The sequence below is a fragment of the Zalophus californianus genome, chromosome 11, assembly GCF_009762305.2.
Source record: "Zalophus californianus isolate mZalCal1 chromosome 11, mZalCal1.pri.v2, whole genome shotgun sequence".
Lineage (NCBI taxonomy): Eukaryota > Metazoa > Chordata > Mammalia > Carnivora > Otariidae > Zalophus > Zalophus californianus.
Genome location: NC_045605.1, coordinates 1013207 through 1039226, shown reverse-complemented (window position 1 = coordinate 1039226; position 26020 = coordinate 1013207). Strand labels below are relative to the sequence as shown.

The 26020-nt window shown below is 46.0% G+C and overlaps 1 protein-coding gene across 1 annotated transcript in view; it reads left to right on the top strand.

Annotated features, from left to right (window-relative positions):
• Nucleotides 1-21946: 21946 nt before the first annotated feature.
• The window catches only part of MMP20 (matrix metallopeptidase 20), a 52528-nt gene continuing 48454 nt past the window's right edge, over nucleotides 21947-26020 (top strand). The window contains exon 1 of the mRNA XM_027578894.2: nucleotides 21947-22072. Coding sequence (XP_027434695.2) covers nucleotides 21947-22072 — 126 coding nt within the window. The remainder of the gene's footprint in view (nucleotides 22073-26020) is intronic.

The window sequence follows — 26020 nt, the reverse complement described above, 5'->3', positions numbered from 1 at the left end:
TGAAACGTAACTACTAGTAGGCTTTACGATCTCCGTCAACGTAAGCGAAAGTCAAGCACATGAAAACTTTGTTCCCGAGATAATCCGTGCTATATTTTCATTTACCTCCATGTATTTCTTCTTTCCTTCTTTGGTTTCTTCATTGACCCAGTAGTTTAGTATCATGCTGTTTAGCCTCCACATGTTTCTGTTTTTTCAGGGTTTTTTTCTTGTGATTTGTTTCTAGGTTCGTACGGTTGTGGTTGGAAAAGACACAATACCTTTTTGTATAAGTTAAAGGGAATTTAAAGCCTGTTGATCCCAGGAAGAAGGAGGCTTCCATTTATATGCCAAACTTGAGGGATTGCGAGGGCTGTTGGGAACGCTGCTGAGGCAGACGCAAGGAAAAAGGCCCTAATGCTCTCGGCCAAGCGCCCAGGAGGCTGGGGACGGGGCCATTCGTCTAGTTCAACCCCCACACCGCCATTCCCTTACTGGACAACCAGTACAACCAGGTTCTCCAAGAGACCCTAATAAGCAAACAGGAAAGAAACAAGGCAACTTTCTTGTTCCTGGGGTGAGGGGGCCTAGGACATAGACGGGGGACCGGCAGCCATGAGGAAGGCAGGTCAAAGGGCTAGAGACAGAGGGCCGGACGGGGCACCCAGGTGAGGAGAGAAAGAACATCAGGGAGCTGGCCCGGCCAGACACAATAGGATCCCGGCAAGTAAACACTGTTTAATGTGATGACTGTGTATTAAACCTGAAATCAGCCCTTAGCCCTGTCAGTACTCCAGCCTCTAAGTGCTTGCTGGAGCCCTTACACGTGGATATTTTCCTGCTCCAACACGTACTTAAGGCAGACGCTGGCTTGTGGTAAGGGATCTCCTTCATGGCTATTTACCCTTACCGAGCCGTGATGCTCATGTGGACAAGCCTCTACTTATTCAGTCCCATTTGAAGGATTAAAGAAAAAAAAAAAAAAAACTCCTACTGATTCCCCCGCTGTAATTGCTCCTGTTCTTTCTGGTTTAGAAAGAAAGGGAAGTTTGTAGAGTAGTTAAACTCGCTCCAAAAACTACAAAAGAAAAGTCTTCCTTTGCTAGCAAGGCTAGAACCTCTTTTTCAGAAAACATCTAAAGGACCACTGTGCAGGAAAGAATGAACATCACAGGCCTGAATAGCTATCCTTAGAAAGTTCTGCTTGCAAGGCTGGCCTTTGGCTGGCTTCTAGAAACTTAGATTTTGGAAGGGTTCCCACCATTAATCGATAAGAAAGGCTCACTGTGCTTAGACGTTTTGCACCAATAACATGGCTTATGCTGCACACCTGCTTTCCTTCTGGGAGTCTGGAATTTGAAACACGCCTGCCTGACAGAGGCAGGCAGAGGGGGCGCGTCTGAGCTGCTCTGGTGGACAACACTTCACACATTGTTCTGAGGAGATTCAAGCGTGTCTATGTGACTCTACTGGAAAAGGACCCTTGGAATGGAAATGGGGCCCTGGCTTCCCCCAACTTGGCCCCTTCCACCTTTGCCCTTTGCTGGTTTTCCTCGGTATGCTTCCCCATAATAAATCACTGTGAGGATGATTCTGTGTGGAGCCCCATCCGTGGTCCTAGAGGACTGTGGAGCCCGGGGCTGGACGTGCGGGATCCTCCCACACTGCCTCTTCTGCTTTGCTGAGCTCTAGAGATAGGAGAAGGTGGTCACGGCCATAAAACCAGATAGATCTGAGCTCAGAATCTGCAGCTTAAATAGAAGGTTTGAACTCCAAACATCAGCTAGAGAGTTGATCTAGCAAGACTGCACACATGAGGAAACATGACGAACTTCTTGTAGCAATTGGAGAAGGGGTATTTTGCCCTTGAAAAGCATCATTTAGTGTATGACCTGATCTTGTACTCAAGAAAGTTGCTGCATAAGTTAAGTGCTAGTTAACACAAATGACCTTCCTCGAGAGAGAATCACCTCAAAACTAGAAATACAAGGTCCTCTTTGCTTCTCTTGGGGGGTGGGGGCTGCATGCCTTTTTAAAGGCATTTAGAAACCTTAGACTTAAAGGGATTTCAGGGGCCATCAATCTTCTCCTATCCATATCGAAATGTTCTAGAACATTTCTATTAGGTATTGCCTGATCACTTCCCTTACACCCATGGCTTCCCAGAGTTTCCCTCCAAGGTTCCCTAAGGAAATAATTCTTATTGACAAAGAAGTAGTTATAGGTGTAGTACAAATCATATTTGCAAATATAAATACCTCTAAACATGCCTGGTTTTGCTTAGAAATTCATCTGAATGTGGCTATTTCACTGTATGTCTGTATTTGCTTAACATAAAAATATCATAGATTCAGGCATACCCTGGCATCTGTATATTGTTGCAGAGATGTTCATCACCATTTTAACAAGCACAGTGTGAAATAAAATACATTTTTAAAAGGTTTTATTTATTTATTTGAGAGAGCACACAAGCAGGGTGGAGGAACAGAGGGAGAGGGAGAAGCAGGCTCCCTGTGGAGCAGGGAGCCCGATGCGGGGCTCGATCCCAGGACCCTGGAATCATGACCTGAGCTGAAGGCAGACGCTTAACTGACTGAGCCACCCAGGGGCCCCTAAAGTACATTTTTATGTAACTTTTTTCCTAATTACAAAATACATAGAAGCACAAATGAAAAAGCACAACAGTCCTACATAAGCTCCCCCAGCCCTCATGATAACTGCTTCTAATATTCAAGTGCATGTCTTAGAAATTTTTTAAAGAAAAAAACCCCCAACAGTTATCTAGTGATAGATTCTAGTTGCATAAGAAAAAGAGAGCGAGAGAGAAAACGAGAGAAAGAGAGAATTACAATTTCAACAGAAGGAAGTACCTGGAAAACTCAGTCTGACAGGGAGGACCTAGGGGTGAGAGAGACAGAAAATTATATATAATAACCATGTTTCCATTTGAAAACATACCTTTCCAGTAAGGATCCAAATGCTTTAGATATAATATGGCAAAGACGGAGTCCAGAACATTGAAGAAAGGACGTCTGCACGTTTATTGCCCCAGATACTTTGTTAATGTAGGGTTAGACACCTGTGCACCCTTTAGTTAGCCCCACTCAGCTGCTGTCTGCAAGGCCGCACAGGTGCAGAGCGGTGTTGGGTATTTCCCAGTCATATACGTACAGGTCTTTCTAAGACAACTGGGTCTCCTAAGAAAAATAATTGTGCTTGCAAGACTATTAAGTTCTGTGGTTGGCCAAATAGAAGATCTTGTAGGGTTTCAAGGGCCTGAAAGAAGTGTTACACACACACACACACACGAGAGAGAGAGAGAGAGAGAGAGAGAGAGAGGGTAGAACCATGGGGAGGGCAAAAGTCCTACTGAACAACAGCATTCCACCAGACATCTGGCTCAAGGACTGGAATTTAATGACTGGAAACCTGGAGGTAGCGACAGTGTTGGAAGGAAACTGAGAACTTGCTCTGCAAGAAGTCCAAGCTCCCCTCTACTCCTGGTTCTGCTCTTCACCGACTGGTAAGCTTCTGCAAACCACGTCTCTAAGCCTGTTTTCCTATCAGTAAAATGGGCGTAGCAATGCTCCCCTAGAGGAACTGAAGTTATTCTATTTTATAATGCCTGGAATGTAATAAATACTTAATACATGATAGCTCAGAGGGCTGTTACGCTAGTAAATAAAACAATATGTGTGAAAGTATGTTGTAATCTATACAGTTATCTGAGAGTGGGGAGAAGCCAAACCTTACTGGAATGCTAATGTGGAGAACTAAGGATTACATTTAATAAGGTCTTCACTGACTAAGGAAGGCAAACAGATTTCACCTGGAGGAACAACTCCGTTCAGTGAGGAGCTGCTGTCTGGCGTGCTGCCTTATGAAAAAAGTCCTGAAGCCATGTCCAGACTCAGAAAGAGAGAGTGTTGTGAGGAATCAGTTCTGTCTTCCAACAGTACAGAAGGGAAAAGAATTGCAGCCTTCATGCCTGGCACTGCAGGCCCCGATCGTCTAAAGGAGTATGTTAGACCTCAAACCCGCCACAGCACTTAATGGAATGGCACCCTGCCTGCACCCCGGCTCCTGATCTGCAGTGGCACCACTTAATTTTGCACAAAGTTTCATGAACAGAAAACAGCAATCATAAACATCAGACTTGTAAGGTGTATTTGCTGCATGAGAAACCCACGATATCCCAACCTTTTCAAGTTTCTCCAAGTGTGCAATCTCCACCCCTTCTTTATACTCCCTCTTTACTCATATCACAGTTTTTTATTAAATCAACAGTTTAGAGTTTTGATTATGTAAATATTGTCTACTTCCAAGTCAAAATAGTTTGCTCTGAGTAAGTTTCCAGTGACATACAACTTTTGTTCCTAAAAAGATTTTTCCTAAAAGTTAGTTATTGCTTTATTTTTCATTGCTTAGTTTTCTATGTACTCATTCTAAGTTTTTTCAAATGCTTTAACTGATCCAATGCGTGCCTATTGATAATTATGCAAGTCAAATACTATCCAACCATTTAATTCAGCTCTATTTTTCCTCCCTGAGGATGAAGCTGTCCATCCTGACCCAGTAGGTCTCTAGCCTTGATGCTCAGCTATTTCTCCTAAAACTCCCCTTCATTTCTCTTCTGCATTCTCTCCTCTGAATCCCAAACACCATGTCTTTCTCTTTCTTTATTCTATCAATTCACTGAACCATATTCTCCAGTAACTTCCCGAGACAGGATACACAGAAAATTGATTTTTTGACTTCTTATTATGTAGCTTGACTGATAAATTGGTCTGGTATAAAAACCTAAACTAATTTTCCCTTAGAATTTTGAAGACATTTCTCCACCATCTTCTAGAGTCCAGTAATCTAGCCATTTGAATTCCAATCCTTTGATTGTAATCTGTTTTTTCTATCTTTATCTGTTTTTCTAAATCTCAAAGTAACATGTCTTGATGTGGGCCTTTTTACATTTGTTGTATCTGGGTAACTAGTGGACCCTTTTGGTCTAGAAACTCTCTGCCTTCAAAAGAGAGAAATTTTCCTTTATTATTTCTCTGATAATTTCTTCCTCTCTGTTTTCTCACTTTTCTCTTTCTGGAATTCTTTTTGGTTAGATGTTCATTCTTCTGGTTTGATCTCCAATTTTCTTATTTTTTCCCTTTACATTTTTTACCTCTTTATATTTTTATCCTATTTTCTGGACAATATCCTTCACTTTATTTATTGTATTTTTAATAAAATTAACCAATTTGTTTGAATCAGTCAGGGTATTTAGTTGCAAGCATAAGAGGCAAACTCTGGCTAATTGAACTGAAAGGGGATGTAGTTAGAACATGTGGGGTAGATTATGGAATACATGACTTGAAGGCTACAATAGCCAAGAAACCCAAATATCCCATAGAACTTGTTCCATAAATGTGCTACATCACCATAACTGGACACAGTCACCACAGTTTGTGCTGCCAAGGACACCCCCACTGGATGCTGATGCTGTCACTAGAATCTCTTCCAATCTACCCCTGGTAGCTGGAAGCAGCTGCAGCCACAACTGTCAGACGCCCCAGAGTGAATGGGCAGCACCTGAGTCCTCCTGTCATAGTATGGAGAAACTGACCATGCAAGCAAATGCCTGGCATTTTCAGTTTCAACACTGGAGGCTAATCTGGCCTCATAAGTAGGGAATCTCCTAAACATACGATAATAATTCAGATACCAGGCAGTCACAAAAGGCGAAAAAGTCCAAAGAAGGCCACTCCTTTATCTGCTCTACACCAATATCCACCCTTCTATACTACACTTCTAAAGCAAATGCTCTTATAAGATAATGGAACTCACCTTCCCTAATCCAACTGAAAACACGCTCACCCTTTGTCCCAACATTAAAAAAAAAAATAGTCAACACAAAGTATTACTATTATTTGTTGCTTTCATTTCAAGGTCAGGATCTCTGAGTGATGACCATTCTCCTCTGGTTACGTTGTGATCCCATTTTCCATTCACTATCCTTTAATCTATAGATAACTTTATAAAGATAACCATAACAAATAGAAAGTGGTGAAGGAGGAGAAGAAGGGAAGGAAGGCCATGAGTTCAGCTGTCTAGGATACATAATAAAAGAAAATACTGGTGGTTCCTTACTTCTGCAAATGACCCTGAAGCTTGCGGTAGGCTGAACGGTTCCCAGAGATAGCTCCACACGCTAATCCCTGAAGCCTACAAATGTTATCTTACTTAGAAAAAGAGTCTCTGCGGATACAACTAAATTAAGGATTTTGAGACATTATCCTGTATTATTAGTGCAAACACTAAATCCACTCGCAATTATCCTTATAAGAGAGGCAGAGAACCATTTGACACAGACAGGAGAAGTCAGTGTGACCATGGAGACGGAGTGGAAATGATGCAGTCACGAGCCAAGAGACTCTTGAGGCCCTAGCCTGGTCTGTTGAATACCCACATTGGCAGGGTGCACACGGCCTCCATATCATAGCCAGGTCCAGACTGGGAGCTCAGGGTGAACTATTCTCTATCCCCTGGGAACTTCTGTCCCTCCATTGACCCCCAAGTCAGCCCTCTGAAGCCACACAGTTCACATTTAAAAACACCGCAGGTATCTAAAGAGGACTGTTATGTGTCACCCCCTGCATCTTCTCTTCTTAATAAGTTAACTTTCTTGACCTCTTCTTTGTATGATGTGTTTTGAGTGCCTCTTACTTTCCGATTCCTCCCTGTGGAGGTTCCATTTATGATCATTTTAAAATGTGGACTCTAGAACGAGTCACAATGGTTCAGGTGTGTTCTGATCAGTGCTGAGACAGGGAATTATCTGGGCCGGCACTTTATCTCCTGCAGGATGCTCGTCCAATCCCACAATACATGAAAAGCAGGGATCTCATGCCCCAGAAAGCTGGTCACTCTACTTCTAGGCCAAATAGAAGCAAACTGTCAATCAAAGAAACAGCAGAATTCCTACTCCTCACTGTGGCTTCCCCAAAAGCTGGCTATAGTCCCCAATTCCACTGGTTGGGGTCAAGTCTTGTTGCATAATTTTAATTACAAATATGATGGGAGTGGCAGCGTACTAGGTCCAATTTGTCCATTTTACGTAATTTACATTTTTCAAATTCCTCTAATATTTTTCCTCCTCAGTTCAGGTCGCCGACTTCTCTAGGGCTTACTGCACCCCAGCTACTGGAGCCCCACTGCCTCTAGTTTTTCACATCAAGAGTAAGTCCTCTAACATACAATTAACCATGCCATTTCCTATCTTAAGACCTTTAGGTAGTTCTCCAACACTCTCACCTTCTTAACATGACTTGCAAGGCCCAGCATGACCAAGTGTGTACCCTGCTTCGTCTTCATCCCTCACCTACCCAGCCTTGTGTCTGAGGAGTAAGCCAGGCTGAACTTCGGCGAGTTTGCCTGAACATGGCCATGTTCTCTCCCACCTTCAGGCCTTTGCGCCTGCTGTTCTGTTTTCCTGGAACCCCCTCCCTCTACAACCCTGTCCTCTTTATGTGACCTTCTCCTTGGCAAGATTTAGGGCACCAGATAGCCCCCTCCTCCAGGAAGTCTTCCTGACTCCCACCACTAAAGTTTCCCCTCCCATTCCACTCCCTTAGCACTGTGACTGGTACTCGTACCACCACATTTATCAAAAGCCATACTCAAGACCGCAGGCCAGGAAGTCCACAACGAAATGCTGAGAGTTGGTACAATCTATATACCTTGACGTGACCAAAGAAAATCAGTCGGACAACCAGCACACACACTGTGTTGACCTTCAGAATCCTTTGGCCTTGAAGAGTAGAGAAAAAGGAACAGCCCCCCTCTACTAAGTCTGAGAATAGGACAAAATGAGTAAGCAGGAAAACCTAGAAATCTGGTGGGAAAAAACGAAGACTTAAAAACAATAATGATAAAGCAGAGTTTGCGTTGCAAATGGTGGTATTTGGCGGGTCCCAGGAACTGAGTCACCAGCACTTCTAACCACCCGTGAACGCTACAGTCTGGAGTGGTCTGGCCTTTTTTAGTACCCTGTCATCAGCTCTGGGTCTGCATCCAGATGACGGGTGTGGACCCGAGCAGGGGACCAAAGAAAGAGGAAACAGGGTTGTGCCCTATTTCTGGAAAGAAAGCAGTATGTTGAAAGAGTGAAGGAACACATTCATCTATTTAGAGGACTACATGAAAAAGTAATGAGATGAAGAAAAATCTCAGTCCCCCAAGTCCCCGTTAGGGAATGCGCTGCTTTTGTCCTGGAATCAACGTCTTAACCAAAGCCGAGAACAGCCCCCATCCTGTAGGCACATGCTCAGGAAACAAGGACTGATGGTGAAGTTGTTCTGTATTGTAGAGAAGTGGGAGATTTCAAGTTCCCTTCAAAAAAAGAAAGAGAGGGTTTCAGAGCACCCCTAGAAGCAGCAAGGAAAGGAAGAACCGAGGAGAATGGAAGTATCAGATGGTTAAACCCCAACCAAAAAAGACAAATAAAATCTTATTTACTCACGACTTCATACCTGGAAATTCATACCTCTTAATCGGCATATCGTCAATAATATTGTAACAATGTTGTTTGGTGACAGACGGTGACTGCACTCATTGTGGTGAGCACTGAGCAACTCACGGGATTGTCAAATCACTATGTCATACAACTGAAACTAATATAACATTGCACATTAGTTACACTTCAGTCTTTAAAAAAGAAAAAATATTACTTATTCAAAAAAAAAAAAAAAAACTGGACCTCTATGTGTGCTTCCTTTCCCGGATGTTTTAAAAGAAAACTATAGGGTCAGCAATTGTTTTGCAGAAGTTCAAACTCCTGTCTCCGTAGAGCCCTTTTGAGACCTTCTCAGTCCTGTGATTCTATGACATTGCGTGGACTCAAGAGCATGATTACACCTGGAGAGCTGTAATAAAAACAAGCGCTAGGTTTAATTACAACAACCAAAAGTGCTGCTTCGTCTCTTCTGCTTCTTCTTGTATTTTTCACCTAAGCTGCTTCAGACTGCAAATCAGCATTTTAAAAAAGACCCTGGGTTCTCTTGGCGGGGGGGTAGGGAAGTAACTATTTCTGAATTGAGAACATGATTCTGGTTCCCAGGCAATATTCTCGCTGTTGCTGTAATTGGATAGAATGAATATTTGCTAAACCGTTCTCTGCGGTTTGTATCGATCTTATGGGGATGAGAAATCGAAAGTGAGTGAAATGTGGTTTCTGCTTTTAGTGAACTCACAATCTAGTTTGGGGGACAGAAATAGGATAAATAACCCAAATTAAAGGAGGTACATACCGAAATACGGTTATGTGGAAATGCTGCCTACTAGGAAACATTAATTTAAGACGTGGAAAAAAATACGTCCGTCGCAAATCGTAAGCCTTATCTTCTGGGTGCTGTTATATCCTGTCATCCTTCTCATCAAAACATGACGACTATAGTCCCAGGCTTGAGGAGAGAAGCAACAAAACTATGACGGTAGACAATGACGCCTCTCGAGAGGAAGAAGGAGACTCTGAACCCAAAGTTGGAGCATCACTCCATAAAGGCTACCTGCCTGGTAGTCGGCTTTATTTTGCAGGGGAAGCCAAAGTGTGGCCTCACTATTAAAGAGGTCAAATGGGGTTAGAGGACACAAAATACCCCAGAAAGAGCCCCATAAGGAGGCTCAGCTCACTGCCACCAGCACTGTTTCATTCGGATGAAATCAGGTGAAGACGAACATCAACGGAAGAGAAAGAAGCCCTAAAAGGCAATCTGCCCCTTTCCCAGCCTGGGGCATGTGCGTGCAGAGTGGTGCTGGAGGCAGGACCACGGAGCGCTCTACACTCAGACCTAGGGGTGGGAGGTGAGGAGCACACACAGCCGCTTCCTTCCCCTCCCGTGGGCTCCAATTTCAACCAGAGCTGAGGTTCTATTCTTGATCCTAGAAACAAAAGAAGAGGGTGCATACAAACAGGAAAAGTAAAGCAGTTAAAGTTGAAAGTGTTGGCCGGGTCCAAACCCCTCAGTGTTTACCCCTCACCTCCAAGATAAAATTCAAGCGCCGGGTGGGGTGAACAAGTCTGCCCGTGATCTGCCCGCCGGCCCCATCTGCCTGCGTCCTGCCACATGCTGCTTGCCCTTTCAGACCTCGGGAACTCTGGCTTGTCATGTTCTTGCACAAACCAGACCACCTCACACTGTCCTCTCCTCCGGCTGGTTCACTGCTGCCCATCCCAACACGTAGCAAGGCCTCCCTGACCTCTGCAGTAACCCCACGATCATCACCACCCATGTCTGCCCTTGAGTCCTGTTTTAGGATTGCCCTTTTGTATGACTGTCTCTTGGACCAGCCACTGACCTGCTGGGGCTCCTGTTTCCCACCACATCGCTGGCGCCAAGCCGGTGGCCCTTTGTCAAGTGCATGAGCAACTGGGACATTTGTCAACTTCCATCAGCACTTCTCTCATCCTTTGCTGGCAGAAACCTCATAAGCAGTGCTCCGGGGACAGTAGAGATGACCAAGGGAGAAGAAAAAAATAGCCCCTTGTCCTCAAAGAGAATGCTCCTTAACTGTGCAGTGGGTGGGTGGAGGAAGGGAAGATAAATTTAGGATACGTTTAGAAGGTTGGGAAGGAAAAAGAGATGAAAAACAGAATATTCTTATAACCACTCATTACACTGTACGCATGTGTTAGCCGCTCTAAGCACATTTGAAGGGATCCAAGTCAAAAGGGAGTGAAATTGGGAGGGTTTGGCAGATAAATTATATCTTACGATTATAGTAATTATTATCTATGATATTAAATTGTAATTGTAGGTTGTATATGAACATAATACATAAAGGCAGGTGATATGTAATATATAATATATGTAATGCCATATCATAACAACAAACACTACCCCGCACTTTCTATGTTCCAGGCATGGTGCCAAGCCATCTACACACACCCTCTCATTCAATTCCTATAACTCGATGTAGTAGGTGTCCATATCTTCACTTCATAATGAAGAAACTAAAGCTCAGGAAGGCTAACGTGGGCGCCTGGGTGGCTCAGTCGGTTGGGCATCTGCCTTCGGCTCAGCTCATGATCCTGGAGTCCCGGGATCGAGTCCCGCATCGGGCTCCCTGTTCAGCGGGGAGTCTGCTTCTCCCTCTGCCCTTCACCCCACTTGTGCTCTCTGTCTCTCTCTCTCTCGCTCTCTCTCCCTCTCACTCTCGCTCTCACTCTCTCTCAAATAAATAAATAAAATCTTAAAAAAAAAAAAAAGGAAGGCTAACTTGCCCGAGACCACACAGCCATGGTGCCTCCTTACCTTGTATACATATCTAAATAGTCCGAGAAATCAATAACTTAGTTAACCGAAACTTGCCATCACTATGCAGAAAGAGACATGTCCAAAAAGTAGGTGCTCTAAAAAGAGCTTGCCGGGACTACCGTTTTCTTACAAAAACATCACCTGTGTCTCAAACAGAACAATTCCTTCCCCCAAATGGAATGTTGCCCCCATTTAGAATCTGGTTAATTGTAAGTGCATCGTAACTAGGGAATTGTTTCCTTTGAATCTGCCCCAAATTGTTAGGGAAAGGGCTTCTAAAACAAAAATGAGATTTTATTTAACCATGCTCTGGGTCTTGAGAAACCGCTCATTGACAGAAGAACTTTGGGGTTACAGAATGGACAGATCTGTGGCTCTGATGTCATAGAGATTGACATAAAATTATTTGAGTAGCTGGATGAATGCAACATACATCAGTTATTGCTGTGGACACTGGACGGGAAGATTTGTGCTTGTGAATCCCTACAGCGGTGTGGTTTGGGGCCACGAGGCTTTATTTGTTCCCACTTCTTTGCAATCACTGCTAGGCACATTGCACTTTGTCCACCACTTTCCTCATCTAAAAGTACAAATCTTCATATTCAGTGACTCCTCAATTCTCTAGAATCCTCTCCCCGGAGATTTTCAAACAACGGCATTTGCAGAATTTCAATATCTAATTTTTTCTATTCTTGGAGCAGAAGCATTAAGCGTCATAATGGGCCCCGAGGAGCAATAAAGTGAAAGGGCCGGAATCGAGTTAAGTCATTATTGTCAAATTGATTTTAAATTCAGGCCACAGTGTGAGTTTCGCTGAGTCCCATTCTGGCCTCCCTCTGCCACCGTAGGACCCAGCTCCCTTTGTCTTCCTTGCCCTGCTCTTTCTCAGCTGAACAGTGTTCCAATGCACGGACAGCCTCCGGAGCAGAAGGAAGGGCTCTGCTCATCCGACTGCAAGCTGAAGTATGTGTTGCTGCTGCTATGGTCCTGTCACCTGGTCCCACTTACTCTGACTCTAGGTGTAGGAGCAAGCGGCAACAAAATCCCATGTTGAGGGACAGCCTGTAAAACCACCAGCGAGCACTTCTCCACAGTCTCGAGGCCATGAGAGACAGACCGAGCAAGGGCTCCTGGGCTCGAGGGGAATAGGGGACCTGGGGACCACAGGCAGCGCACCGTCCTGGATGGGCCCCGCCGGGAACGGACATCAGGGGACATCAGGGGCAACTGGGAGATCGTGGTGCTCCAACTTCTGGTCCCACAACCCTGCTTACTTTGTTGAAAAATACTGAGGACCCCAAAGAGCCCTTGCTTATGCAGCTCACATCAAAACATCAAGCATATTAGAAATAAAAGCTGGAAAAGGATTTAATAATTAATTTAAAAATAATAACGCAGCATGACATATTAATGTAACATGTTTTATGAAAAATAACTATTTTCTAAAAAAACAATAGAAGACTGGCCATGTTTGACATTTTCGAGGATCTCTTCAACGTCTGGCTTTATAGAAGGAAACGGGTCTCTCAGATCTGCTTGTGCACGTCACATCTGTTGTGGCCTTTCCTACACTTTTCTCTCGTGACAGGACGAAAGTCAAAAGGAAGTAATGGTTAGCATTAATGTAGGTGGAGATGGACCCGCGGACTCCCTGAAAGGCTCTTGAGGACCACTGCCCCCGGGAAAGCACTATGACAACCACCGGATTACAGGACAGTTTCGTATTAGAGCTGGTTTCCTGAAGGTGACATTTCCGCTGAGGGTATATAATATGCTTACGTTTGAAGAATCTGGGGGAAGCGTGCAGCTAAATTCTTTGTACCATTCTTGCCACTTTTCTGTAAGCCTGAGATGATCTCAAAATGAAAAAAGATAGGAAAAATGTAAGTAAGGAATTTTCAAAAGTGAAAAAAAACAAGGAAACACAGAGGTGTTTCCAGCAGAATCCAGGGTAAATTCCTGATTTGGGTAGATGTTGGCATGAGTGATACGATAAATACGTACCTACCATCACATCCTGGTGCTGACGAACCAGCCATCACCCGCCTCCCGGGCGCACTGGCCACACACCAGCCCTATAGGTTTCAGTCTCTCTCTCTCTCTCTCTCTCTCACACACACACACACACACACACACACACACACACACACACATGTGCATGGGTGCCCTCCTCTGCTTCATTCTCTCCTACACCACCTGGCATTTCCACCCTGTGGGGGACGTGGCTGCAAGTGACCCCAGAACCTCCCATCTCCATTCCCAGAAAGAGCTCAGTCTCTAATCCTGAATTCAGTAATCCTGGAAAACGGTCTCATTATTTCACTGGGGTCCCCACTGGGCCCCTTCCTGCACCGGTTCAAGGTGGCAGGGAAATTGGGAGCCTGTTTCCTGGGATGAGGTGACCCGGAGACAACGCATAGAAGCTGAGAACATGTGGGAGTGAACACTCAGATGAGATGATTAAAGATGCACCCTAACATGAGAACTAACGTTTCAAGGGTGGATAAGGAGAAGGAATCCAATTAGGGAGACTCAGAAGGAGCCCAGGGACGTGGATATGATACGTCTAACACGGCTGAAATGCTGGGTGAGGCCACGGCAGCGAGCACGGGGAAGGTAGGTCTCTCTATACCAATGTGCTCATCATTTTCTTGTTTCCACTATGCAGATTGAGACGACTTTTGAGATACTTAGAAATTCAGAAAACAGGGAAATTCATTATTTAATTTTCCCAATTTAAGATGACTTGTTCTGCATACATTCAACATCACATCACGTTTCCGACCAGGTGTCCCTGCTCCCAACTGGAGCCAGAGCTCCACCCCGTCAGGCGTATGTTAGATCCTGTGACATCTGCTCGGAAACCCCGCAGGGTGTCCCATCCTGCGGAGAGTCCAGCACAGGACTCCAGGGCCAGGCAGACCCCCTCGTACCACGGTCCCCGCACTCTGCTCCAGCTTCTGCCCCGCTCCTGGCTCTTCCCCAGATGCACCAGGCTCTACCCCAACCACGGTTCCCTCTGCCCGGAACATCCTTCCCCCTAAATGCTAATGGGACTCGAGTTTTCAGCGCATTCAAATCTCTGCTCCCACTTCTTTCCCCTGCACCTGCCACAGGGCCTGGCACGCCCGGAGGATGCTCGGCAAACGTTTTTGGACCTATGTAAATGAAAATCAAAGCGGGGGGGGGGGGTCATGGGGGCGGTCCTTCCAAATGGTTGGATGTTTACGTGTAGACAGAACTCTAGAGGGAGGACTGGGGGGGGGTCCGAAGGAAGCGGGCAGCCATGCCCCTGCAGGGACATGAAACGCCTCTGACGGAGCGAACTGTCTCGCCGGCGCCCTGGGCAGGTGGCATGTGCTCTGACGGACTCCTGACACCTGGCCTCTCCGCGGGCTGCTGGAAACTCGTTTCCCACTCAACCTCAAACACTCATGTCGCTGATCGTGATATCACAGCCTGGGATTTACGCCAACACACCAAATGCTAACTGCACGGACACGCTTGTCTTTCACGGGTCTTGATCTAAGGTACACATACCGTCGGCCCCCTGGCCGGGCCTCCCACACCCCTCCTCGGTGACCCCCTCACCTCCACCCCCATTCGCCTCCATCCTTCTGTCAGTGCAGACGCAGTCCTGCCGTTCTGGCCCAGGAAGCCCTCCAGTGGTTTCCTGTCACCCACCGCTAGCGTCCAGAAGCCTTAGCCCCACAGTGCTGTTGCCCAGTGCACCCCTCTCCCGGCCCTTCTAATAACCTCAGCAAGCCCTCCGAAACCTCTGCCGCCCCTGTGGCTGCCCCCGTGGCTGCTGCAGACTCGTTGGGAGCCTCTCTTCTCACCATCTGCCGTCGGTGTCTTGCCCGCCACAGTCTAGCTCTGAGCCCTGGAGCTCATCTCAGTTCTGCCCCTCAGATCTTCAGCGTGCGTCAGACCCCTGGCCTGTGCCTTCTGTTCTCATCATCAGAACTGTGGGTGGGAGGTGTCCTCCAACGGATAGGTCTCTGCCCACCTTTTCTGCCCCTTCTCCTGCTGCTGCCCCCAAATCACCTTGAGCATGAAAATGCCTTCGATTTCCTGGAGTAGGTGCTCCTTCACATCTCATCCTGTGGCCCCCTCAGTGTGGACTTCCTCCCTCCCCGCTCACCCTCACCGTCCTTCCTGCTCCCCTGGCCCTCCCCGCGGGGGGTCTGTAGTGGGGACTTCCCTGTGGAAAGCCCACCCTGACCCCTCGTTTCCCCTCTCCCGTTCTCAGCAGCCCAGGCACAAACACTTTCCCTCTTCTCTCATTTGAACCTTTCAAGACCCCTATTATTCCACTAATTACACTGTAGGATACTTTGAGCTTACACCCCAGTCTCTCCCTGGAGGCTCTAAGACCCTGGCAGGCAGGAACAAGTTTCTGTTTACCTCTTGTGCCTCCAGCACTAAGCCCGGTACCGGCATAGAGAACAAATGCCGGAGTTTTCGACTGAGGGTACAGAGGAAGGACAGACAAACAAACGAATAAGCAAAACACGCCACGGAGTCGATCATATGGGTCTTCTGTTTCCTCAAATGCAAACTAAACTTCAAGGCACATCGATAGAGTCGTTTGAAATTCCACTTACTCTTTTTAAAAATGTGTGGTGGCATTAACGGAAAATTCACAAAAATGGTTAAGTATAAACTCTCCCCACCTTAACACCACTATTTTAAGCTCTGTTGGTTTCCTTCCAACTTTTCTGCCTACATGTTTGTGCTTTTCTTTAGCAAACATAGCACCAAATTTGTCCAATTCTGTAGCTTGCTCTTTTGGTTAAAATTGTTCTTTTAATATCTTATACATTGCTATTTTATTTCTAATGACTAAATTATGTTATATTGAGTTGCTATAACTTCTATAACCACCTCCCCATTTTCAGACATTTAGGTGGCTTCCAAGTTTTTGCTCCATGATTAGACATAAAATAAGCATTTCTGTTTCTATTCCTTTAGTGACTTTCTTAGTGAAAACTCTTAGGGATGGAATGGGACCCGACTATATAACCCCTCTTACGGCTCTTGGTGTGTATGCGGCATAACTGCCTTCGAGAAAGATTCTACGCACTTGCGGTGTGAAGGAATGCTTTTGTTACAGAGAGTCAGTCCATATTTAATCTAAGATCTTACTCCGGGTCCTCAATCTTATCACAGCAGATCTGAGCTTCTAGCACATAAAAACCGCCTCAAAAACTAAAACGTAACTGATGGTCAACAGATGAATTGAGTATGAATTAAATGAAATAAATGGATATGAATGAATGGACTTGACTGAATTTATTGAAAAAATGTATTGAATGTATATTGAATATAGTGGATATATATTTTATACATGCTTTTATTTATATTTATGTCATCTAACTTGTCCACATACACCCTGAACCCAAGCCAACAGGCAGAACCCCACATAACACCTTCTCAAGCGTCTCTATCCTGTGGTCAAAGACTTCTGGGAGCAACTCCACAAACTTCTTTAATAGCTCATTTTAATGCTAGCAATGGCTAGATCAAAAGATTATTTGTGCCCATCTCTCTAACCACACTCATCTACGGTACAGATAGGTCTGTTTCCTTCCCGCCCCTCTCCCCACTCCCCCTCCCCCTTATCTACTGCTGCAATAAAATTTTTCTCTAATCTTAACGAAAATTTCTAAGCTTCAAAAAGTCATAATATAACTATAAAATATTATGTGAATTACAAGTTAAATAAATGAACAATTTTTAGAAGTCCAGCGTTCGGAGTGGGGTGTATTTACTGGAGGAGTCTGAAGGAAGGACGGAGCCTGGGTGGGGGCTGAGGCTAGCTGGTGGCTAATTGCAAGAAGCCGGCCCACTGTTGGGCATTCTTCCAGGTTGGGACTGAACTCCTTGGAAATCCAGAAATTTAATCCCTTAGGAAAGCTAGATTATTAAAGATTGAAATATAAAAACCAGAATAACAATTGGATTGTTTGCAATGAGAAAGAGCATCACCAGTCAGGGAGCTGGGCCATCTGCTTGGCCACGTTCTGCAGGGCAAGACTCTCAACAGGAGCTCTAGGGAGCCCAGCGGTCTGCCGGCCAGCCACCGAGGTCCCCTGTGCCCCCACACACTGTCTGCTCCCCATGACTGCCAAGGGCACAGGCTTTGATCTCCAGCAGGTCTGGGTTAAAATCCTGCAGACATCACTTTAGTTGAAAAATGAGATATCTTAAAGTTGTTGGCGGTTGTTCAATGTCTGGCATATAATATGGGTTTCAGTAAAAGTTCTGACACCTTAGGGGAATGCCACACACCTCTGTTTAATTCCTTATATGGGCTGATTTGAAATGTATCTCTCTGAGGACAGTCTTGTTTCCTTATCCCTTGCTTTTATCATCCAATCACTCATTCAGGCATTCATCTATGCAACAACTGTTGGGGGCATACCTGTTTTGTACCAGACTCTGTTCTAAGTACTTGGGATAGTGCAGTGGACAGAACAGAGTCCCAATCCTCATGGAAATTACATTCTAGTGGTAAAGGACAGACAACAGACACATAACCTATAGTATGTCAATGCATGCATTTAATGACATAAGGCTTTATTTTTTCCCACAACTGTTATCTGAATCAACGCTCAATTCAACGAAGAATAGTATCTCAGAAGTAAAAAAAAGTCTTATATTCATTTTTTATTAACCCATCCCAATATTTCTGGGACATTTTTGCAATTCATGGCCAAAAGTAATTCTGGAGTTTCCCATTTGTGACCCGACTGAGCACTAAGCATCCATTAGCCATTTTAATCTTCTCAACATGCTTTTGAGGTAGGTTTTATCCTCCACGTGACAAAGCAAAAGGCAGCTCAGGAGGCTTCCCAGATTGTGGGGGATATTTTCCAGGTTTGGATTTGATGTGTTCTTCAGCCGCCCAGCACAGACTTCCTTTCTGGGAGACACTCCCCATTGTATGTATTTTTGGTGGTCTCCATGAACGTGTCCCGCCTCTTTGTATGGACACCAAGTTACGGAGGTCCTCCTGCTTCTGCCTCTGGACAGAGGGTGAAGGCGTATGGCCCAGACCCAACCACAGACCCTCCCACTGCACACCCTGAGCACTGAGGGAATGAGACAGAGACCATGAGAGCCAGGAGCCTGGCCACAGTGGCCTCAACCGCTCAGTGGGAAAACTGTCCAGTGATAAGAGGTCAGGGCCCCAGAAACACATCGCTCTTGGCTTTGGTTTCTACCACCCTTGGTCCTGCTGGTCCTCCCAGCCTGGTGCTCTAATTCTCTGAGCTACCTGATATTTTTTTTTTTTTCCAAAAAGGGGCACCTGGGTGGCTCAGTCAGTGAAGTGACTGCCTTTGGCTCAGGTCATGGTCTCAGGGTCGTGGGATCGAGTCCCGCTTCAGGTCCTTGCTCAGCGGGAAGCCTGCTTCTCCCTCTCCCTCTGCCTCTCCTTCTGCTCGTGCTCTCTTTCTCAAATAGATAAAATCTTTAAAAAAAAAAAAAAGTTTTTTCTCTTAAATTAGCCAGAACTGGATTTCACAGCTCAAAACACTGACGGCTAACACATCTAGAAAGTGGCCGGGTCAGTGTTTGATTCTAGGTCTGTCTACATACAAAGTCTGCACCTCTCATTGAAGTAAGACAAGTAGGGGATCAGTTACTTATTCGACAGTTATTCTCAGCCCATTGCCTGCGTCGCAGCTCCATCCCAGAAACCCAAACGTGGGATTGAATTCCGCCGGGACCTGGCAAGAAGCAGTTTTCTGTGGAGCACTCAATTCTGTCATTTAAAACCCTTCTCCCTTTGTCTTAGTAGCGCATGGAAACTTCTGGGAAGTCTGCAGGATCCTCTGCCCCAAGGCTGCCGACCTCCTGTCCCATGCGGATTATTTTTTCCGCCATACTACACGCTCCCCAGTCCTCTGTGATACGGTCTCTCATTTCATGTCCTTTCAGTCACGGACTGGCTTTGAAAGGATCTCTGTAGGTTGGAACGATTTGGTTTTAAGTTTAGGTTTAATACAAGAATGACAGAAAGAAAGCAGACTAAAGAAGAAGAGAAGCAGGAAAAGGAAACAGTGGGAAATTAACAGCCTGAGTTTGTCATTCTGTTTTGAAAGGTCAAGGATGTCACCTAGCACCGGCCTTGCGGTGAAACTTATTCACACTAATGTGTAAATGACTTATGAGACGATAAATTGCTAATCCTCTTCCGTTTTTGCACGTTACGATTGAGGAGTCGTGGTGCAAATGCTGGGATTGATCGCGTTCATGCATTAGAAGAACGGATACTGGAACCTTCTAGAAATACCTAGATCACCCCTCTAGACAGTTGTTTATCTCAATCTGCTTCCAAAAATGGAATTTCGCGATTCTCCAAGTTCTATAGGTGAAAATATCTTTTGTTGAGCCCGAGTTCCTTACTGTCTTCACTGCCTGGCTGCCTTTGGCTCAGGACCATCACAAGGACTTGGAGCAATGATCTGGGGGGGAAACAAGCCAAGAAAATGGCCAAGTGGAAGAGGTTCCAGGCCTCTGTCCTTGTTCTTTAATATTCCTGCAGCATCTGTGGAGGGCTGGGGGCAGAGCCGCGGAGAACGGGAAAGCATGTCAATGCAAACTCTGAAATCTTTTCCTGTCCTCAGACCAAAAGTGACCGGGAGTATATGCTGTACATTCACTCATTCGTTTATAAAACAAACTCGATTGTGACTTTTGTATCACTCGGTCTTTGAGGACCTTACAATTTAGTGAGTTGGACGAGTCCCGCTGATCTCTGATTTTCCCTCTGTTCTGCAGCAGAGTCTCAGAGCGCAAGACAGACAGGATGTTCACACATGTGACAAATCCTCATCGAGGACCCGGGGCTGCTCACTAGACCCCGACACACGGGCTTCTCTCTCCCATGCAGTAAAGTGTATCAGAATGCAACTGAGAGAGGGGGGGAGAGGGAGAGGGACGGAGAAGGAGGGAGAGAGCGGGAGCGAGCTCACTCTGGGAATAACCTTAAATCTAGTCTAAGTGAGAAGGCAAGTCATTTACACATTTTCATGGCTTAACAAGTATTAGTAATAAATTATTTGCAACAAACTTCACAAATGACATTCAAATACGCAGTACGTCACTACTAAAAATCACTGCTCTAGATGGCCAGGGTAGTAATGAATGCTTTCTGTGCCTAGAATATTCTTGGCAGTTTTTACGCATTTTTTTCATTTCGTCCCAGCCCCCACAATGCTATTTGCTCAACTAACCCAGTGCTTTCCAACTTTAGTGTGCATCAGAATTACCCAAAGGGCTTGTCAAAACACAGACTGCTGGGCCCCATTCAGTAAGTCTGGGTGGGGCCTGAGAATTGGCATTTCCAACACGTTCCCGGGTCCCAGTGATGCTGTGGGCCCAGGAACCACACTTTGGGAATCACTGATCGATTCATCCATTCATCCATTCGAAAGGCATTTGTTCAGACCTGCCAGGGGCCTGGCACCAAAGTAAAAAGCTAAGTCAAACATTGTTTTGTAGGAGCTGGTGTCCACTGAGCACCCGCGAAGGGCTTTCTTATGACCGGATCAACGCCTTTATGACAATCCAACAAATCCTTCCCTCCATTTTACAGATGAAAATACCACAGCTGAAAGAGATCCAGAAACCTGCTCCAAGACCTATGGACTCAGGTGTCAGAACGGGGATTGGAATCTATGCCGGACACCAAGTGACCATCAGACACCCCGCCATATGCTAAGCCTCTCCTACAACACTGAGGAGCTTGCACACCATATCGTTGTCAGTCTTTTGCGTATTAAAACACACACACAAAACTGATGTTCAGAGAGTCTAAATAACCTGCCCAAAGTCACACAGTTTAGGAAGTATCTTAAAACTGAATCTCACTTTGTCTGATGCCACAGTGCTTTTCCCACCATAAAAACCATTTCTCCACGCTATCTCTAGATCGAGATCTATCCTAATCAGAGCCAGGAGAAAGACCAGGACCCCCGTTAACCAGAGCGCACAGAGAACAGGTAGGTCTGTGCAACGTTTCTGTTAACAAAGATGCATCCCGTGCACTAACTTACTCGAGGGTCTTCTAACAGCTGTGAGGCTACTTTCCACCCTAAGTCAGCGATGCGATGTTTCCCTGATGATTCAGGGTCCTGCGTGCCCAGAACCATCTGCAGGAATAGTGCTCGGTACTGAGAAATGCCTGAGGGGGTGCAGAAGATGCAGGTGGCCAATCAAATTCTAGGGGGGAGGGGGCCCATTACCAAGGAGGAATTAAACTGTATTCTAATCATTGACCTCTTCTGTCCTCAGAATGGACAAAGGCCCCCGCACTGAGACTCATCAAACGTTTCCATCGAATTGGGTTAAAATTAATCAAGTTTACCCCAATTTGTGGAAGCAGCTGACAAACTTCATTAAACCTGAGTGTTTTTCTGCCTTTGTGACTTAGTAAATCGCAAGGAATGAAGCTTTTCTCCGACTCCCGTGTACCTTTGTGTTACCCCGTCATCAGGGAGAGAAATGAGCTGTATAATTACCTTTCGAGACATGAATCATCCCTGCTCCAAGGGCCCAGACCTGTTTGATGCTATAAAAGCAGCTCGAGGTCGAAGTGCAAACGCACACGGTCTGCCTCGCCCCGGGCTGATATAACCCCGAGCTGCCCCGAGGAGATGAAGGTGCTCCCCACTTCGGGCCTGGCTCTGCTGCTCATCACGGCTCTCAAGTTCTCCACGGCAGCCCCCTCCCTATTTGCAGCCACCCCCAGGACCTCACAGAACAACTACCACCTCGCACAGGTTTGTGAGTCTTTACACAATTCCTCCTCCCACCCCGGAAACCCCACAAGGGTATAACGAGAAAACAAGGAAAAATCGTTATTGTTGTAAAACAGCTCATAAGTGCACCAGAGCCGAGGAGAAACTACCTCCCAGACGGCTAGCATCCATGTCGGTGCACACGGGGGGTGCACGAGGCGTGACGAAATGAACGAGTCTCCAGGTAGCTCGCTTCATACAGAAATTGAAATGACTTGCAAAAACCCAAGCAAGACAAAAAAGACGAAGTATTGGAGAAATAATGTCAGGGGGAAATAATGGCAGAAAAATAACCCCCGAGGTGTAAGTTTGCATGGGCATGGGCGAGGGAGGTTGTCAGCGTAGCGCCAAGCTTCCTGGCGGCACCGGAAAGATTCCCTGGGTTCACATGTTAGAAAAGGGCTCCGGCGTTCTGCGCCAACTCGATCCAAATCTAAAGTGACCCGTTTGGCCTGGGCGCTGACCCGCTCTGCCCGTGAGAGCCTTTCCTCTCTAAAGCATGTTCCCAAGGACCTGACTTATGGACACTTCTGTATTTTCCTCTTTCTCGAAGATCTCTCGGAACTGGTTGGAAAGGATGGGATACAAATAGTTCACGTTCAAATTTTTGCAACAATTATGTGACTCAAAGTGATTCAATGTTGATTTGCTTCCAAGCGGTTTTTGCATTTAAGGGAAGGTGGCGATCTGTCATCTAAAGAAACATCTCTAGGGGCGCCCAACTGGCTTGTCGGCAGAGTGCGTGACCCTTGATCTCAGGGTTGTGGGTTCGAGCCCCACATTGGGTGTAGGGATTACTTTAAAATCTTGGGGGGAAGTGTCTAACGACGGAACTCCCAACATTAGTGGAAGTGTGTGGATGAGGTGTGTTTGGGCCAGGACCTGTGTTTCGATTGTCTGTCGAATGGGAGCACATCTGTGATTGTCAACCGTGCCTCAGGTGGTCTTCCTGCCCACCCACTGCACCTGTGCACGAGCACACACCAATTGTTCACACACCCATCCATCCTAATTAGTCAGCCCCCTCCCCCCGCTGTACCAGTCATTAAGCATAATAATATCAGCCCTGCTTATATACAAAGGTAGCGGAGGCCAAGAACAGAGCTCTTAACCTGAACTCCCTCTGGCTTGAGCCCTCACTGTTAGATAAACTAAATTCAAGATAACCTATCTCAGAATTCCAGGGTCTATTTCAAACTGTGTTTCGCTGGTGCCATGTATAGCTTTGGGTCTCTTCTCCCGGAATGTAATTTTCCCTCACCTAGCGTCACGCCACTCTGATTCAGAAACTGGAGTCGCTGTGACCTCCGGAAGGAGGGTGATGCTGAGGCCAGAACCCATGTGAGGGGTTGAAGATTCTATTCCTGGTCCGTGATTCTATTCCTGGTCCAAACGACGGGCCTCAGGCCAAACCGGCCAGGCATGTTCATCCGCGTGTCGTCCGCTTCTGCACCCCAGTGGCGGAGCATCACAGAACCGAAAACACTATCGGCCCTTCACAGCAAGAAGTAGCTGAGCCCTGAGCAGTCTGTGCAGGAATGAGACCAGAAAGTCTCGGGAAAAGATAGGCTTGCTAGGAGTACTTGGGAACAATGAAGTGGCCTTGGGATGCTGGGGATCCCTTACGACTTCCGCCCCAAAAGAAGTCCACTCTCCTCAGCTCCCTTATGTCCCACTCTCAGAAAGACCCTCGTCCACGGACCAGGGAAACTTGGCAAACAGCCCCTTCTCTGGCAACAGCCCCAGCGGCCAGCGCTGGGCAGGAGAAAGGCACCCTCTTTCGCAGCCTCGCATGATGCGGGCAAACCACTGAAGTGGGTCCTAGTGACTAGAAAGAACTAGTGTCCCACCTTGTGGTTTACAGAAATACAGCAGTCCCCTACGTGCTGTGCATGGTTTCATTACGCACGGTCACTCCTGGCGGGAAGGCGGATGGCCCGCCGTCTGACCCGTCAGAAGGTTCATTAGTGGCCCCCTGCCCCGTCGCCGCACCCACATCGTTCACCTCGCTCCATGTCATCACCTCACAACATCAGCAGAGGGATGAGCTCAGTACGATTCTGTGGGAGAGCTCACGACCCGTAACTGTCACCACAGGACATTGTTACGGTGGTTGTAAGTTACCCTCTGTGCCTAATTTATAATTAACTTTGTCATGGGTGTGTCCGCATAGGAAGAAACAGCACTGACAGGGCTCAGCACTATCCGCAGGTTCAGGCACCGCGGGGAGCTTCGGATCGTATCCTCTGTGGATAAGGGGGCACTTCTATATGCAACAACTTACAGTACCACAGATGACACAATACAACGGTTATTTACGGACAGTTTCCCGCGTGTTATGTGCTAGGGTCTCTTCTAAGACTGGAGAAACACAGTGAACAAAACGGTCAAACCCCTGTTCTGGGGGATTTGAAGGTAGCGGATGCTACAAACAGAGCTCTTAACCTGAACTCCCTCTGGCTTGAGCCCTCACTGTTCGATAAACTAAATTCAAGATAACCTATCTCAGAATTCCAGGGTCTACTTCAAATGGGGAGGAATAAGCTGGGAGGACATAGGCAAGTAGTGAATCAACAAGCGCCCGAGATTATTTCAAAGTGGTAAGTGATATTGGGGGGGAATGAGTCAGGATGATAGTGACCGGGGGACAGTGCGCAGTGACTGGGGGACAGTGGGGGACACTGTCACCTGAGTGGTCCAGGAAGGCTTTTCTGTGGAAGTGACATTCGAGGTGAACCTGAACTGTAAGAAAGAGCCGGTCACCTGACTATCCGGAGTGAAGGAGCCTGGGGGCCGCATCTGGCTGGTGGCAGGAGCTGGGAGACCGAGCTCGGTGGGCCTGGCTGGGCCCCAGAGCCAGGTGGCCGGTGGACCGGGGAGGCCTGGGAACCGGGGTTAGGATAATTAGCTTCCACACAAACCTCTTCTTTCCAGAGAAAATGGATTGCTTCTTGGGCCTGGAAACACCAGACAGGCAAAATTTTCAAATGCTATATGCTTCCTCCCAAACTCAGAGCACAATAGTCTACACTTAAAAAGATAAGCAGGTTTTTAGTCGACTTACTTAATGCCTACTGGTGTCTTTTAAATTCTGCTTTGCTGATGAGCATAAAGGCTTTGAAAATGATGGACTAATAAAATGCTTAGTCTCTTAAACCAGAGTTTTATTCTATTTTTGTTTGCTTTTAAAAGCCAGCCATAGCGGGGCGCCTGGGTGGCTCAGTCATTGGGTGTCTGCCTTTGGCTCAGGTCACGATCCCAGCGTCCTGGGATCGAGCCCCACATCGGGCCCCCTGCTCAGCGGGAAGCCTGCTTCTCCCTCTCCCACTCCCCCTGCTTGTGTTCCTGCTCTCGCTTATCTCTCTGTCAAATAAATAAATAAAATCTTTAAAAAAAAGTAATATCAATACATTTAAAACAACATTTGACAGTTTGTTAAATTGTCCTTAAAAATAATATAAATTTTCATTATCACATTACTATGAACTTGTAATTAAAGATAATTAAAAATTGGAAGCTTCCAAATACAGACTGTTAAATTCAGGTGTTTTTACTACCATTTTACTTTCTGTGCATGAAGACTTTTTTTTTTAACTAGTATGTTTGGTTCCTAACTTTATCACTGATTATTATTTCATAAGAAATTTTTCATTTTTATGTTGTTTTCATACACATCACTCTAAGGAGTTACACATATTCCAGAATATAAGTGAGTTATAATTTATTTAGTTGCTTCCTTTGCTGGACCCATGGATTATTTCCATATGAATAGTGTTGCTGTGAATATCTCCATACACCAGCCTGAGCTAAAGGATGATTTTTTCAGCTCAGATTTCCCAAAGAGGAATTAATATGTGAAAGGGTGCACACATTTAAAGTCTTCCATACACTTAAAAGCATCTTCGCACTGAGGCCCTCCCTGGATCCTGA